This window comes from Argentina silus (genome assembly GCF_951799395.1).
Source record: "Argentina silus genome assembly, chromosome: 1".
Classification (NCBI taxonomy): domain Eukaryota; kingdom Metazoa; phylum Chordata; class Actinopteri; order Argentiniformes; family Argentinidae; genus Argentina; species Argentina silus.
The window spans coordinates 17,983,500-18,001,357 of NC_139655.1; the positions used below are offsets into that span (position 1 = coordinate 17,983,500).

Below are 17,858 nucleotides of genomic sequence, written 5' to 3' on the forward strand. Positions count from 1 at the left end.
TTTACCAGAAGGTCTCCCTTATTTGATAAATAATATCAAAATATGTATGTATGTATGTATGTATCTCACTTTCTTTCAACTACCCAGCAAATCCTTCTATCGTACAAACCATCTTTAAACTTTTTCCACTACCAAAATAAGACTTTGCAAGTTTCTTCTGGAACTTATTTTTCTAGTTATTATTTCCTTGTTATTATTAACTATTTCCCACTGCTACTCCTCCTACAACTTTTAAGCTATTCAGACCAATCCAACTTTAAAATGTGCAGAGAGGTCTAATTGCTTGCATTTATATACACTGCTCAAAAAAATTAAGGGAACACTTAAGGGACACATCAGATCTTGATGAACGAATTATTCAAGTTGAAAATCTTTACTGATGTACATTGTATAATTTGTTGAGAACAAAATGACGTAACAATGGTCAATGGAAACCAAAATCATAAACCCATTGAGGGCTGGATTCAAAATCACACCAAAAATCAAAGTAAAAATCTAAAATCACAGGCTGATCCAACTTGTGTGAATTTTATCACGGCAACTCATGATGTGATTCAGTAGTGTGTATGGCCCCCGCGTGCCTGTACGCACTCCCGACAATGTCTGGGCATGCTCCTGATGAGTCGGCGGATGGTGTCCTGGGGGATCTCCTCCCAGACCTGGATCAGGGCATCAGTGAGCTCCTGGACAGTCTGTGGCGGTACTTGGTGGCGTCGGATGCACCGATACATAACGTCCCATAGGTGCTCAATTGGATTTAGGTCAGGGGAACAAGAGGGCCATTCAATGGTATCAATGCCTTCTTCATCCAGGAACTGCCTACACACTCTGGCCACATGAGGCTGGGCATTGTCCTGCACTAGGAGGAACCCAGGGCCCACTGCACCAGCATAAGGTCTGACAATGGGTTTGAGGATCTCATCCTGGTACCTAACAGCAGTCAGGGTACCGTTGGCTATGACATGGAGGTCTGTGCGACCCTCCAAGGATATGCCTCCCCAGACCATCACTGACCCACCGCCAAACCGGTCATGCTGGATGATGTTACAGGCAGCATTACGTTCACCACGGCGTCTCCAGACTCCTTCACGCCTGTCACATGTGCTCAGTGTGAACCTGCTCTCATCTGTGAAGAGAACAGGACGCCAATGGTGGACCTGCCAATTCTGGTGTTCTCTCGTTAATGCCAATCGAGCTGCACGGTGCTGGGCAGTGAGCACAGGTCCCACTAGAGGACGTCGGGCCCTCATGCCACCCTCATGGAGTCTGTTTCTGACAGTTTGGTCAGACACATGCACACCAGCAACTTGCTGGAGGTCATTTTGTAGGGCTCTGGCAGTGCTTCTCCTGTTCCTTCTCGCACAAAGGAGCAGATACCGGTCCTACTGTTGTGTTGATGGGAGACACAGCAAACCTTCTTGCGACCGCACGTATGGATGTGCCGTCCTGGAGGAGCTGGACTACCTGTGCAACCTGAGTGGGCTGCAGGTACCGCCTCATGCTACCAGTAGTGACAAGGACACTAGCAGAACACAAAACTAGAGAAGAATCAGTCAGGAAGGATAAGGAGAGAGCAATTGTCTGTGGCCACTACATGCAAAACCATGACCTTTTTGGGGGCTGTGTTTGCCTCTCCAGTGCACCTGTTGTCACTTTCATTTGCACCAAAGCAGGTGAAATTGATTCACAATCACTTGTGCTTCCTAAATGGGCAGATTGATATCCCTGAAGTTTAACTGACTTGGTGTTACACTGTGACGATTAAGTGTTCCCTTAATTTTTTTGAGCAGTGTATTTCAAACTCATACATTTTGAACTATTCAAACTTGAAAGTGCACATTTTAACATGGAGGTCTATGGATACGAAAAGATGCATTTAGTTTTTCAAGCTATTCATACCAATCCATCTGTAAAAACTCAAATTATCAACCCTGGTAAAAAAAATCTGATACTTATAAACATTTTTTTTAAACTATTAAGCTTTTTGTAACTCCAAAAACTCTCACTGGTTAACATTGTGGAATGTTGATTTAGGCCAACATTCTGTGAACTCCATTGTTACTGCAACTGCCATGGAGCTTTTAATAACTCTTAAATAAAAACAGCATGAACAGAACACATTTTTAAAATGATTAAACAACAATGCACTTTCTAGGCTATCAGTTCTACTTCACTGAAATCTACACATCTATCTATCTATCTATCTATCTGTCTGTCTGTCTGTCTGTCTGTCTGTCCTCTCATCTGTCTAACCTTCTCTCATCTATCTATATATCTATCTAACCTTCTTTCGTGTATCTCTCTTTCATCTATCAATTCATCCATCCATCAACCAGCCAAACATTCATCCATCCACCTGACCCAACTAAACCATATTTGACTTTATCTGCTGCCATAATAAGACTCACTTTCAGATCTCACTGTCTTTCAACTGCCCAGCACATCTATATATCTTTTCTACTACCAACTTATTTTTTTAGTTCCTGTTGACACATCATTGATTATATACACACACACACACACACACACACACACAATGATAGATATGTAGGATTGGTAGACTTATCGATTTTCTATCTGTGTGGTGAATAGATTTAATCGAGGCGTACATGTGTAGCTCTAGTGTGGGAAGTTGAGAACACAGTAAGTGCACCCTTACCATTCTCACCCCTAGCTGCTGCTGACCTATATATGGGGGAGGGGCATCGCTCTAGTGTTTATTCCATACTCTACCCACGACAGCAACGATCCAGGGAAGTGATGATTACGCGCTACTTAAGCTCATTAAACTGTAGCCATTTCTAACTATTCGCGCTCGCGCCACGTGGAGTGATACATTATTGCCTTCATGCTATCGGTGGAGTTCACAACGATATCAGTTTTGTCTACCGTGGCAAAATAATGAAAATACAGTGACCTGACTGTCGCACATCCCTACAAGGTGAGTTCGATTAGACTCCAGCTTATAAAACAGGCTCTGGCTAAAACAAACATGAAGGCAGGGACTTGTCGTTACAATTGTAACAATGTAGCAATGAATGCTGATTCTCCTCATTATAAAGGCCGACAAGGGAAAGATGCGACATCAGTCGCCACTATGCCGCCTTGTTTGCCCAACAGAGCGGTTTAACGTGATGGAAAATAATATGGCATTTTAAATCTAACCCTATCCGGAAGCGTTGGCTTTGTTATATTTTTGGCGAAGGACGTTTATCAAGGCTGTAACCATTTCGCAATATAGACTGAACAAGTGTTCCTGTAGCCAAACAATTTATGATTTCAACTTGTCTTATCCTTGTTACGCTACAATATGATTATTACAATATACAATATATAAGTGGTAGGCATGATACCGCGTCTATGGCAGGTGCAAGCTAAACCAACAGGCCACTCGTGCTCATTACTATGGCAATGAGAAATTCAATGGTCAGGTTATATGACGATGTGCGTTGTCAATTGTTCGTTCTAGTGTGCATCATCATTGAAGACGGTATTCATTGCTGTAGTCTAGACCACCCATGCGACAGTAGACATGGCAGCTGTCTGGTCATCACATGGAAGACCCATCTAGGATAATAGCCAAATCTCCTCTGGTGTATGGGGTGCCATTTGTAAAGTTGATCCTTTTTCTTTTTTCTTTTTTTTTTCCAGGCCTTCAGATTTAGATAAATCAGACTAGATTTATAAATCTGGTCAAAATAAATGTAATTTTTTTGTAAACCGAACCATGCCTCAAGTTAACGAATCTAAATATTTACATGAAATCTTAAATAAATATTTAACAAACACCTCAAGGTGCATTAAGTTGTTTGTTTGCCTATCCTAAAAGTGACCCACACATCCACAATATACCTGTAGTTACTAGGGAGTGAGATATAATGAAGTGCTACTCCTGAAATACTCTCCCTCCCCTCTGTAATACCCGTTCCATCGATTTTCCCTGCTGATGACGAGCATACTCATTAGGCTACATGATGCAGCCACCACTATTCTTCACACAATGGATGGTGGTGCATAAATGGCGATGCATGTGCTGGATTTGCACTAAACTTAATAGTAAAACCAAACAAACACATTTCCAGCCACCGTTCTTTGCTTTATCACTTCATTGATGCAAACAGAATTATGGATTTGAAATTGATTTTATCTCATCAAGGGATTACTCCTGGCCATTGTTGTGTAGACCAGTTTTGTAGAGTGACTGGGATGATGTTGCCACCTTCCATGCTTTTCCCTCTCAGCCATTCAATTTCGTTGATTTTAGTTTACGTCTCTCCAGGCTTCAGTGTAGCTTTCCTGAGCAATTGTGTTCCTTTTCACTCTCTCAGTTTGTAGTTACAGCCGGATAAACACAGTGTGTCACTGAATCCCATTCAAATGAGGGACCCCTGCAAAAACAAGGATATTTATAAAAACAAATTGTGTGAACTTTCCAGAGTGATCTGTGAGAAAACGTGTTCTTTATTTGAAGGAGAAGACAAACTACTTCTTACTTTTAGCTATTTATTTATATGTCAAAATTCTAGGCTTGTACAAGGACCACTTTTGGTGAAGAAAATCACAGTCAGCAAGCTGTTAATCTGTAACCAACCTTCCAAAAATGGATGCATTCAAACAGTCAAACAAAGTATTTACAGTATACAAAATGATTGTGATTGGCTATTTGGTTGGGGAGGAACCATGGTTTAGACTTGGCATCTCTTGTTGTTCACGGGCTGGTCACACCATTCATCCTAGCTGCGGAGTCAGCACCCTGTAAGAGATAAGACACCTACTCTGGTATGTCCTCCCTAGCCTGTCATTATTCCACTATAGTTCTTTGTGTAAGCGTGTGTTGCAACATCTTTCTTGATGACCTGGCTTAACCTCTCCATGTATTAATCCAATGTACCATGGGACTAATGCTTGATTCATCTCTCATTTATCAACAGGCCATCACATTAGTAAATTTAGCACACTGCAGTAATGTATTTTTATTATAGCAATAATAAACTGTTTTTATAAAAATAATTTCTAACAGATCGCAAGAGTAAAGTGTGGAGAAAAAAAGGAACTGCCCATCATCCCTCCTCATCTGTGAAATATGGTGGAGATGGTGTTATGGCTTGCGCATGTATGGCTTCCACTGGAACTGGCTCACTTGTCTTCATTGATGATGTTGATGGCAGTAGCAGGATGATTTCTGAAGTGTACAGAAACATCTTGTCAGCCCAAATACAAGCAAATGCCTCAACTCATTGGATGGCCCTTCATCATATAGCAAGACAATGACCAAAAACACACTGACATAGCAACTCTGGAGTTTTTCAGGGCCAAAAAGTGGAAAGTTGTTGACTGGCCAAGCCAATCTCCAGATTTAAATCCTATTGAACATGCATTTAATTTGCTGAAGAGACTAAAGGCAAAACGTCCTCAAAAAAACAACTGAAGATGGCTGCAGTACAGGCCGGGCAGAGCATTACTAGAGAAGATACCCAGTGTCTGGTGGGGTCAATGGGACTTCAGGCAGTTATTGCATGCAAAGGATTGTCGACCAAATACTGTGAGTGCTTAGTTTGAACATATGATAAATCTGTCCCATCACTTTTGGTGGCCTAAAATAGGGGGACTATGTCTAAAAAGTGCTGTAATTCCTGAATGGCCAATATGTACACGAATACCCTTAAATAAAAGCTGAGAATCTCTACTTCAACTTCATTGTTTGATTTCAAATCCAAACAGTTGGAGGGTAGAGCCAAAAAAAAAAAAAAGGCCCCACATATTATACAAGGAAGAAACCAAAGTCCGCTATGCACATCAGTCATGATTCACTTTTGCATACGCATACATTATTTGTAAACAATTTCTGAAAGAACTTTTCAGACTTTCAGTTTGAAAGTGTTTGGCGTTTGGTGTCTTGGTTCACTTAGGGCAGGGAAAGATTCTTCCCAAAAATTGTCCAGACACACACACACACACACACACACACACACACACACACACACACACACGTTACTTATTCAGGAGACAAAGAATGTGCTGTTCATGGATACTGAGCGCCTTGCTCCCCTCACCACCACAGAGCAGCACATTTTGCAACCCCCTCTAGCTTCTGGCTGCTCCACCTCCACACACCCACCTTCACTCTGAATGCTTTACTAACAGCCCTTGGGCTAGAGTCAATAAAGAAGCGTTGCTGAGATTGCATGTGCTCTTTTGTGATTTTTACCTGTATACTGTATTTGCATTATTGCAAATACAGTATATTGTTGTTTGGGGCACTGTGCATATTTCATTATGGGAGGCAATTATGTTTTTCTTTGCTTGAAGACATTTAGAGGATTTTTCTCATTCTCTGTTTAAGTAGTGTGTGAGAGCTATATGGCTGTTAAAGATTCCCATTCTGTCCTCCTCAGCTTTGATAGATTATGCTCATGTTTTTGTAATTAATCTTTGTGACATTATGTGAAAGGTGAAAACATCTTAGGGGCACTTGTTACTGGGCACTCTATTGTAAACAAAGAAACCATTAATACAGCAAATGCTATACATTTGAAGGGAAATAGACAGGTGTGGAAAAGAAGGATAGATAAGTAGAGCTACTCAGTGTAAATATCTACCGGGTTTAGTTAACAGGCTAGATATCCTTTTGCTTCTGTGTGAAATACTTTTATTGTTGGCAGTTTGCTGAAATGTTTTAGAAAAATAAAGCTTAGTAAAAATGTTTCTAAGCTATGTGAACTATATGTTTGATGTCTGTGCGAGGGATGGGCACGGCATGGAAGTAACATCAGACATTTTTTGGATGAATGGAACTTGCAAGGCCTCAATCAAAGACTGCTAACTCATCATGTTATCTCATGTACTGGCCACTTAAAAACCTTCAGCTAAGGTCACCTTACTAAAGGCCCTGGCCTTGCCTGCTATGGCCTGTTCAGATACCACTCCATAGCCACTTTTTTATATCTGATTGGATAAGGAAAATTATACCTAGCCTATCAGAGGGCAGGGTGGAGCCACTACAAACATGCTTAGACCTATTCAGTTCTCTCAGATCTAGTGTCTAGGGCGAAGAGGTTAGGATGTGTTTCTGTATAGAGCACTTATGACCCTCTGTAACTTGGCTCACAATTGTACTGAAATTACTTTTATTGAACTCTATGCCACTGAAATGCGGTTTTCCAGATTATGTTCATTTTCATCTGAGCCCCAAGTGCCTCTTTCATTCATCCATGAGGAGACCTACAACACCTTGTTCACAGCTGGGTCTATGTGTTCCTTTGCAATCAGTTGATCGCCCGTTTACTTTTCGTGCCACAATTGCAGTGATTGTGTGTGATTCTCTCAATTGTATTACTTTCTCGTGCCATCTTCTTTAGTTTAATCTCTTTCTCTTAAACAAGGGGATTTTCTGACTCCTACGTAATGTAGTGTTTACCTAGTGTCATAAGTTCTAGTTGGCTGCTTAAAGTGTTGTCTAGTTAGAATGTAAAGACTGCATAGCTATTACTACCTCACTCATCTGTGAGTTCAACTGTAGCTTCAAAATATATGAGTCAGTCTCCAGTCAGTCTTATCAAGCAAGAACAAGGCTCTTAGCGTATGCATAAACATGTTGGCATGTAGTTTAATGACAGTAAACAGATGGAAACCTAAAACTCCCAAGACCTTCCTGTGAAATTACAATGTCAGTTCAAACCTCAAACCTACTCGACAGGTTTGAAATTAGAGAACAAAAGAGTTAGTGGTTTATCCCCTGTTACTGACTATCATTGCCTATTCTAGACTAATTTGTTTCCTATTATGGTTTGACTTGGTCAGTGAGTAGTTAAAGACATAGTAAGATTATATGGGGCACAGATATGGACTCACATTTCTCCAGGACAGGTATGAACTTGCCAATCCCTCCCTCCTTCCTCTCCCCTCCCCCTGGCCCCTGTACCTAACAGAGCAGTCAAAACAAGCTGGTCGCCATGTTTTCGCTCCCCCACTAGAGCTTCATGGCAGGCTTGGACAATACGTTTCAACTGATGGATAAGTCAATAGACTATAACCGAAGAACAGAAGAACTGATTTGAAGGATTAATTTGTTGCATCAACCACACAGCTGTACCCACTGGGCCATTTTCATTTGGTCATGTTGGTGAGTTACTGTATGTACACGAGTTTCAGTGTGTGTGAACACAATGCCAGTTGTGTACACAGGGAGTGTAGAGGCAACATTCTTGCCTAATCTAGTGCTGACAAAGGGTATCTGGGTCTCCTTGTTGAATCCTATTCCAAAGGGCTTTATTGAACTGACTGTTCACACTCTATTGCCATCAATAGGAACAGGGAGGAGGGAGACTCCCTCTGAGTCTGTACATCTTACATTCTTACAGTGTATAGTGTATAGAGCGTCTTGGACACAGAATGACTCCTGCAGCACTGTGTTTGAATGTGGTGAATTTCCTGATCTGTGAATTAAAGGTAGTGATGAACATTGAGAATTTAATTTTCTAAGATACATGGTTTTCTCTCCTGTGTTGCCCCCTAGCTTCAACAGAACCTCTAGAACAGGATGAAGGGTCGAACTGATGCCCCACTCGATAGGTGAGTATCTGCACTGGAGTCTGCTCCGTAAATATGGGAACAAGAAGATCTACAGGAGTCATTTGGAGGTAGGGATTGAATTTGGAATTCAGCATTAACCTCTCCCCTCTCTCTACTCTCAGGGGCTGGTTTGTGGGGATCATCTTCTTCATCCTGGGCCTTGGAACGCTGCTACCATGGAACTTCTTCATGACTGCCTCAATGGTAAAACCCAACCTCCCTCTACTACACTATTTTATATTTGTCACTGGTCACATGTTGAATCAGAGCTAAAGTAGATCACTTTCTTCTCTTTAGAAAATTAACAGTAAAGTAAGTAGCTTTGTTTTTGTTGAGAATTAACATTGAAACTCATTTTTAAATGGTACCTCTGATAGTGTATGTGTGTGTAGTATGTGTAGGATTAGCTGAGTTGTTGGTATGTTGGGGGTCAAGTATTTAGTTAAGGATGGATTAAGTGTGACCCCTGTCTGTGCTCTGCAGTCCCTTTGTTTCCTCTGAAGTAACAAGGTATGCAGGCTTTAACCCCCCATGGTTTGGTCAGTCATAGACAATCACATGATTGTGTGTGTGGAATATGTGGCTTGTCATTTGCTTAGCAGATCACTAACAACTGATGGCCTATCTCTTCCTTTTTTCTGTCAACAGTATTTCCAGAGCCGACTCAACACATCAGAATGGAGCAATGGTACGGTCATCGTCCGCAAAGAGTACTACTTCAACAACTGGATGACCCTGCTGTCCCAGCTTCCTCTTCTGCTCTTTACCCTGCTCAACTCTATTCTTTACCAACGGTGAGGCAGCGCTCTCAGATTTACAAGTAATCCTAACGCTAAAAAAAAAAAACACATAAAAACTGTCTCCATTGAAATCACAATTTGTTGAGAGAGAGTTGGCTTAATATGGTCCTCTGTGGCTCAGTTGGTAGAGCATGGTGCTAACAGCTCTAAGGTTGTGGGTTTGATTCCTGCTGGGACCATATATACTGAAATGTATGCACTCACTGCAATGTAAGTCGCTTTGGATAAAAGCATCAGCTAAATGGCATATATATATATATATATATATTATATATTTATATTATATATTTATATATATATTTATATATATTATTAATCTGTGTCTGAGAAACCGATCCTATAAATTTCAGTTCAAAGATTAAAGGCAATGACTACATGTTTGTCTGAAGATGTCATGCATAGTTTTTCCTCTCTTGTTTGTTTGATGGGTTGGATTCGTAGAATATCAGAGAAGATGAGGGTAGCTGGCAGCCTGGTCTTTATCCTTATCCTCTTCATCCTCACTGCCATCTTTGTCAAGATTCCCATGGAGGAGGACCGCTTCTTCTCTGTCACCATGGCGACCATCTGGTTCATCAACTGTGAGCATGTGTTTCGTGATGTGTTGCTTTTTTATTATCACATGCTGCCTTAAATTTTGTTATCTTGTACATTTTGTTTAGTATATATTGTATATTTTTTAGTATTGTACATTTTACATTTCTTGGCATTCTGCGGACAGCAAAGCAAGAATTTCATTGTACAGGGAAACATGTTTTCTACTGTGCATATGATAATAAACACTTTGAATCTTGAATCTTGAATGCTGTGTGAGAGTGTTAAGATGTGTGTTGGTTTGGTTTGTGTGTTTTTGTTTGTATGGCAGCATTAACAAGTGTATGTAGCCTAGGTTTTGTTTGTGTGGTATCATTAACCCTGTCCTCTCCCTCTATTTAGCGTTTGGGGCGGTGCTACAGGGCAGTCTGTTTGGCTTGGTTGGGCTGCTACCACAAATGTACAGCGCTGTCTTCATGAGTGGACAAGGGCTGGCCGGCACCTTTGCAGCTATCGCCATGCTGGTAGCCATATCCAGTGAGTGACACACACAGACACACACACACACACACACAGATCTCACTGTCTTTCAACTGCCCAGCACATCTATCTACCTTTTCTACTACCAACTTATTTTTTTAGTTCCTGTTGACACATCATTGATCACACACACACACACAGTGCTCTGTTACCTAGTAACTCATTCAAATAGAATAGTGTGCTACCTACGCAGCTCAAATTGAAGGACATGGATATGACTGTATATTTCCCAGGAATACTGTACTCAGTCTCTGGTCACTCCTTTTTCTTTCCATTTGTGTCTGTCTGTGTGTCTGCACTGTCCAGGTAATGCAGACTCTGAGTATGCTGCGCTGGGTTATTTCATCACCCCCTGTGTGGGAACCCTGGTCACACTACTGAGTTACCTTATCCTTCCTCGTCTGGTGAGTGACTCTGTCCTGGAGGTGATACAGCAAAGCCCTCTGTCTCTTTAGGCCACTCTCTACACAGAACCTCAGAAGGTCTGGGGCTCAGACCAGAGCAAGTCAACAGACATTTACAGTATGACTAACTTTAGGCTGAAAATATAATTGTGTGTTTAATTAATGTCCTTTTGCCTTTGTTCTCACACAGGAGTTTGCCCAGTTCTACTTGGACAAAAGTAAGAGCTATGAGGTGGAGACCACTGATGGGCTGTTGAAAGGTGAGTTCAAAGCAGACCTGGGTCAAAATCGTATTTTGTTCTTTCAAATGCTTTGGCTGTGCTTGATTGAGCTGGCCTGGAGAGCAATATGGGCAGGATTTGCACTTGAGATGATTCCATTCGTTACATTGCACTATATTAATTACAAACTCAATCATATGCTTAAACCCAGGTCTGCTAACCCTACAGTGTAGTCTTCACTGGTCCTCTTTCTCATTCCCCCTGTCTGAATTGAACTGATTCAACAGAGCATTATCTCATTAGCCCAGTTTACCCAGATTTATCCAATTACTGCAGCCACAGATCGCAGACAAAGAGAGGGTCTGTGGGACTAACAGAGCACCAGATGGACCACTAACCGTCAACGAATTTGTTCTTAACTTCAGTTTATTTTTCCATTGACGCTAACACATACAGTGCATTCGGAAAGTATTCAGACCCCTTAACTTTTTCCACATTTTGTTATGTTACAGCCTTATTCTAAAGTGGATTTAAAAAAAAAATTTCCTCATCAATCTACACACAATACCCCATAATGACAAAGCGAAAACAGGTTTTTAGAAATGTTTGCTAATTTATTACAAATAAAAAAACTGATATCACATTTACAAAAAGTATTCAGACCCTTTGCTATGACACTCTAAATTGAGCTCAGGTGCATCCTGTTTCCATTGATCATCCTTGAGATGTTTCTACGACTTGATTGGAGTCCACCTGTGGTAAATTCAATTGATTGGACATGATTTGGAACAGCACACACCTGTCTATATAAGGTCCCACAGTTGACAGTGCATGTCAGAGCAAAAACCAGGCCATGAGGTCGAAGGAATTGTCCGTAGACCTCCAAGACAGGATTGTGTCGAGGCACAGATCTGGGGAAGTGTACAAAGGGTTTCTGCAGTATTGAAGGTCCCCAAGAACACAGTAACCTCCATCATTCTTAAATGGAAGAAGTTTGGAACCACCAATACACTTCCTAGAGCTGGCTGCCCGGCCAAACTGAGCAATAGGGCGAGAAGGGCCATCGTCAGGGAGGTGACCAAGAACCCAATGGTCACTCTGACAGAGCTCCAGAGTTCCTCTGTGGAGATGGGAGAACCTTCCAGAAGGACAACTATCTCTGCAGCCCTCCAGACGGAAGCCACTCCCCACTGGCAGCATCATGTTGTGGGGATGTTTTTCAGCAGCAGGGACTGGGAGACTAGTCAGGATCGAGGGAAAGATGAACGGAGCAAAGTACAGAGAGATCCTTGATGGAAACCTGCTCCAGAGCGCTCAGGACAGACTGGGGCGAAAGTTCACCTTCCAACAAGACAACGACCCTAAGCACACAGCCAAGACAACGCAGGAGTGGCTTCGGGACTGAATGTCCTTGAGTGGCCCAGCCAGAGCCCGGACTTGTACCCAATCGAACATCTCTGAAATAGCTGTAGCTGTGCATGGACGCTCCCCATCCAACCTGACAGAGCTTGAGAGGATCTGCAGAGAAGAATGGGAGAAACTCCCCAAATACATGTGTGGCAAGCTTGTCATACCCAAGAAGACTTGGGTATGACACTACTAACCCTAACCCTAGGCTGTAATCGCTGCCAAAGGTGCTTCAACAAAGTACTGAGTAAAGGGTCTGAATACTTATGTAAATTTGATATCAGTTTTTTATTAAATTAACAACAATTTCTAAAAACCTGTTTTGGCTTTGTCATTATGGGGTATTATTAGATTGATGAGGGGGAAAAAATGAATTTAATCCATTTTAGAACAAGGCTGTAACATAACAAAATGTGGAAAAAGTGAAGGGGTCCAAATGCACTCTAGGGCTCAAGAGCAGATATAGTAGTGTTGTGTCATAGGCAGGTGTCGTAGGGAGCCCTTGAGCTCTCTAGGCCCCCCCCCCCGCCCCACTGGCATTTGCCATCTTTTAAGTGAAATCACTACAATCCAACACTATACTGTGTACCTTTTTTATTTGGGTCATTCATCCCCTCTCCTCTCCCTTGCAACCCTTCCCCAGGCCATTGTTGCAAAAGAGAATATTATCTCAGTCAACTTACTTGGTAAAATAAAGGTTAAATTGATTTTAAAAAAACAACCTCTGCCCATCCTCCCTTACAGAGAGTGGCACTGTGGAGAACAGCAAGCTGAATGGCCATACCAACGGCTTGGTGGCCAACATGGGTGGCAGTGCCAGTGGGGATGCAGAGGCGGAGGTTGGTACCAGTGCCGAGCCCAAGCAGGCCTTCTTGGCCTTGGAGCAAGTTGAGGGGAAAGACAGGAAATCCTCCATCATGGAAGTCTTCAAAAAGGTAGCGTGACCACCAGTTTCTCAGCCAGGGCAATGTTAAGCCCAGTTCACCTTTCCACAAACCAGGTGTGTGCACTCAGAGCACATAGAAGTAGACACTAACCCTCCTGGATCACAAAATGTTTAAGGGTTAGATTGGGGGGGGGAATCAGATTTTATAACTTGGCAGTCAGTCAGTAATTTCAGAGGAGACAGTGCACACCTGGTTTCCCAGGTCTAAATTGGTGGCTAATTGAAAGTGCTGCACCCCTGCCCTATACCCATTGTATCACTACAATACTGACATACAGTACATGTATATGTGGCTTGACAGCTCAAATGACAGAACATACTAATCACCTTCTCTCTCCCTCCACTCTCCTCAGATCTGGGTGATGGCGTTCTGTGTGACATTTGTGTTCACCATCACTCTCTCTGTGTTCCCTGCGATCACTGTGGATGTGAAGACCCAGTTCCCTGGAAAATGGGGTATGCATGTCTGAGCCTTATATACAGTAGTGTATTTATGTATTTTTTGACTCCTGTCTGAGCTCAGGATTTTTATTCTTACATGCCAAATTTGGGGTATTAAACCAAGATTACCCTAGCAGTGTGCTAAGGTTAAGAACAAGTTCAAAACCTTGGCCCAGGGAGACTTGGTGAGAATCAGGCAGTGGTGCTAATTCCTTCCCCTCTCCTCTGTCTCTCTCCCTGGTTCAGATCGCTACTTCATATCTGTATGCTGCTTCCTCATCTTTAATCTCATGGACTGGATTGGCCGAACAGTGACATCCCTGGTCCAATGGGTGAGTGGCTATTTATTTCTAAGAGTGTAGCAATAGCGCTCACATTTGTTCTTTCTTTCTCCCTCTCTCTGTACCGGTATTACTCCAGCCAGTCACATTGTGTTTGTGTTTCTCTGCAGCCCCCTAAAGAGTCTCACCTGTTCCCAGCACTGGTGGTCTCCAGGGTGGTGTTTGTGCCTCTGCTGATGCTGTGTAACGTCCAGGGACGCTCCTACCTCCCTGTCTACTTCTCTCACGACGTAGCCTTTGCCACCATCATGTTGCTCTTCTCCCTCTCCAGTGGCTACTGCGTTTGTCTGTCCATGTCCTACGCCCCACAGTGAGCATGGCACACTGCTCGTACACTATTATGCAATGATTCTATGTCTCTCCTTCTCATCCTTGCTCACTCAATCACTCTCACTCTTCTCTCTCTCAGGTTGGTGGAGCCCAAAGATGGAGAGACAGCAGGGGCCCTGATGACCTTCTTCTTGGCCTTGGGACTGTCCATTGGAGCTGGTCTGTCCTTCCCCCTGAGAGCCCTAGTGTAGACACACACACACACACACACACCCACCCACACACACACACACACACACACCCCCCTTCTGAGGGATAGCCATCTCCGTCATCATCCGCACAGTGACAGGCCACAATCTGCCATCTCTGGAGTGACTGCAGCCAACCACCATCTTATAGCTAGAAGGACCCTGGGCTGGGAATAGAGCTATCTATGGATGAAGTTTGCATCAAAATTGCACTAGTGACCACAATAGACAGATACTAGGGATTGAGTATTACCTCATTCAATATAACGTACACCCAGTGAAACAATTGAGATGATGCCCTTGAAGGCAAACAAGGGAATAAAGCTATAGGAATGCTACCTACTTTACAGCTAGTTGATGTTACCACACAGACAGCAATGGACATGGTGCCAAAAGTAGACTCGAAATGTGGTTATTTCTATTTTTTTAATCTATTTTAGTTTTTTTCTTCTTTAGCTATAGAAGCATTATTATTTGGGGCATTAACTTTTGTTAATAACTTCTGTAGCTGAATGAATTTGTGGAAAACAAAGTGATTTTTCCACTGAGCAGATCATTTCCTTATGATCCTTACCCGGAGGTTTTAGATTTTTATGACATGAGTAAATCAAGGAAGTAATATATTTTTCAACTGAGCATTTGATTACGTTTAAACCTTTGTTTTGGTTAAGACATCATGAGGATAATATAGAAAGCATTACTATTGAGATATTATTAAATTAGGGGACCCACCTTGCACAGCAGGAATGAATCTATTTTAGTTTATTGACCAGAGCTTAGCATTCTTCGTAATTAGTTTTTGTTCACACTCTGCAGTTAACATTTTACATGGTCTCTGGACTAGAACTACACTTATGAGGTTTTAGCCCATTAAAGTGGAGAGGACACAAAGTCCCTGTCATCTCTAGAACCTATTCAAGGGTGAGCAACATAGCAGAATGTTCATATAGAAATATATTGTGTAAAACATTGTCATGTAGATTGGGGAATCATGTCAGCTCTATGCAATACATTTCTATCTGCACAGCTTGAATGTGTCACTTTATTGAACAGGCCCCCAAGTGCTATCTGTGTGTTGCTTCCTCTGATCAGGTTTTTTTAGTTTTTCATACAGGATATGAGATTTTGATGGAACGTAGCTTCTGTTTTTACTCGTGGGCTGGTAGGTTATGTGAGCTTGATGACATTCCAACCCCACTCCTTTCCTAAGAGTACTGGTGTGACCTCAACAGCCTAACACCGTCCTGAGCAGCCAACCTCAACCCTGTTTAGTAACTTTGTTGGAGTAGAGATTTAGCCCTGAGGTTGATTATGTTAAGTGGTGTTAGCTTGCTTTTTAAAATTTTTTATAAAGTATGTTAGTTTTGCGATAAAGGTTTAGCTCTTTGGAACTGAAAGAATATTTTTCACTTTTTACAACTAACATGAAAAAAGTGGTAGCTACTCTATTATTTTTCAATTATGTTACAATACGTGTTTGTTTTGCGGTTGGTTGGTTGTAAGATATAGTTCTGTCTATTTAAACACCTTCTAACTAGTCTCAAGCCATCCATACTATAACTTATGTCTGGGAAAAAACGAATCAAGCTTTTGAGAAATTCAACGAGTTTGGGTAGGTGGGGGTTCAGAATGAAATGGAGGAATCACTAAACAATTTCCTCCAGAATTAATAACCATTTTTACCCTAGGATGTGTAATGGCTAGGTTTTTGATGTAGCCTGATTATTAATTTAGTTGAGGCTCGGGTCAACACTGCTACCAACATAACGAGAGTGGCTGATCTTTATTAATTTTCTTTACGTTTGTTATTTTGAGCCCATTCCATCATTGTTTTGCTTTGTTGGCTATGTTGTTAGGTCCTCTTATTATCTTACCTCCATTATCTTATCCTTGTTGTGACCCTTTTGTCATACATTTTAGTTTTCAATGTGTTGGATTGATCAAAGTGTAAGAGTGAATGCCAAGTTGTTGAATTGAGCGGATATATGAATTGTGTCATTTATATGTAAAGCGAGGTACCTGTAAATAGTTGAGAGTAAGACAGCCTTTGGTTTCGAAATGGCTTAGGCTGTCTAAGAAAGGGCTGATCCAATACTGGCCCTGTTTGAATAATTTAAAATGCATCCTTCCTTCCTTGGAAGTAATCACTGATCTGATATGACTGAATTGGTGACAGTTGTGAAACAGAGCACATGTTTTGACCACACCTATCATGTTAGATCAGTGATTTCTTCAAGGAGGGAAGAAGAAAGGATTGATGCATTTTCAACATATTCCAACAGGGCCAAAGGCCTCCCCACTGCACAGATAGTCTGTCTCTACCATAAGTATGACTTATTTAAGACGGGAGTCAGAATTCCCGTCAGAATGATTTAACATTAATCTGACATCAGTGCTGATAAGGGGTTCAATGTTGACAGCTGAGTGTTACATAGTTATACACATTACTTGAGTAGGAAGAGCAGGAGGTCAAATACAGGAGGCAGGCCAAATGAATTAGACATGTTTTATAATAGGTTTTGGAATGCAAGGCAGTAGAGATTAAATTATTAATTGTAGATAGTTGGACATAGTTTAAAAAGAGTTATAGCCATTGTAATAGTGGGCCTTAACATGAAACCCAGTTCATAAGAGGAGGAAGCTTCTGACATTTATATGTTAAATACAATTCAGCTCTGTTTTATGATACCACAATCATACCAATCAGATGATAGGTTGTAGACATGGTCCACACTGTAGCTCGCGCTGGAATGACGACACCTGCCATGACACACTAAGGTTGTGTGGGTACAACCAGGGATTTAATCATCAAGGTCATATGATTGTACTCCTCACATTTCTTGTGTAACAGTGAAGGGAATCAAGGCTATGCATGTATATATGCATTTGTATAGTTTTCTTGAACATTTTGAGTTGCTGCACTTAGTTTTGATTTAGTAATAATAAATGGTTTGTTATTTTTGTGTGTAGTCATCTCTTTTTTCAACACTTGGATGAAGATCTAAGCCTTGTCCAGAAACAATCCCTTGACACTTCTGTAGAACTCGAAAGACTGGACAGGTATACACAATATAGTAGACGCTCTACCATATCCACTGATGGAATGTTTGCCATCTTTATACCCATCCAATCCGT

At 41.6% G+C, this 17,858-nt stretch overlaps 1 protein-coding gene across 2 annotated transcripts; it reads left to right on the top strand.

The window, feature by feature from the left end:
• The first annotated feature begins 2,748 nt into the window (after positions 1 to 2,748).
• On the top strand, positions 2,749 to 17,684 carry LOC310806597 (equilibrative nucleoside transporter 2-like). Of its 2 annotated transcripts, none has more exons than XM_083672756.1 (13): positions 2,749 to 2,941; positions 8,516 to 8,571; positions 8,694 to 8,775; positions 9,220 to 9,365; positions 9,813 to 9,952; positions 10,308 to 10,442; positions 10,752 to 10,849; positions 11,040 to 11,109; positions 13,222 to 13,412; positions 13,777 to 13,879; positions 14,111 to 14,196; positions 14,316 to 14,515; positions 14,615 to 17,684. In XM_083672756.1, exons 2-13 carry the CDS (start codon positions 8,540 to 8,542, stop codon positions 14,724 to 14,726), a joined length of 1,395 nt encoding a protein of 464 aa, XP_083528882.1. In that variant the 5' UTR covers positions 2,749 to 2,941; positions 8,516 to 8,539; the 3' UTR covers positions 14,727 to 17,684. The 2 variants fall into 2 exon arrangements, with proteins under 2 accessions (XP_083528882.1, XP_083528883.1); XM_083672757.1 differs by lacking the exon at positions 2,749 to 2,941 and adding an exon at positions 7,939 to 8,122.
• The last annotated feature ends 174 nt before the right edge of the window (positions 17,685 to 17,858 follow it).

Coding starts and splice junctions, on each gene's coding strand:
- LOC310806597 (XM_083672756.1), top strand. CDS start 8,540: ATGAAGGGTCGAACTGATGCCCCACTCGATAG. Junction 9,366..9,812: donor AACTCTATTCTTTACCAACG/GTGAGGCAGCGC, acceptor TTGGATTCGTAG/AATATCAGAGAAGATGAGGG. Junction 11,110..13,221: donor CACTGATGGGCTGTTGAAAG/GTGAGTTCAAAG, acceptor CCTCCCTTACAG/AGAGTGGCACTGTGGAGAAC.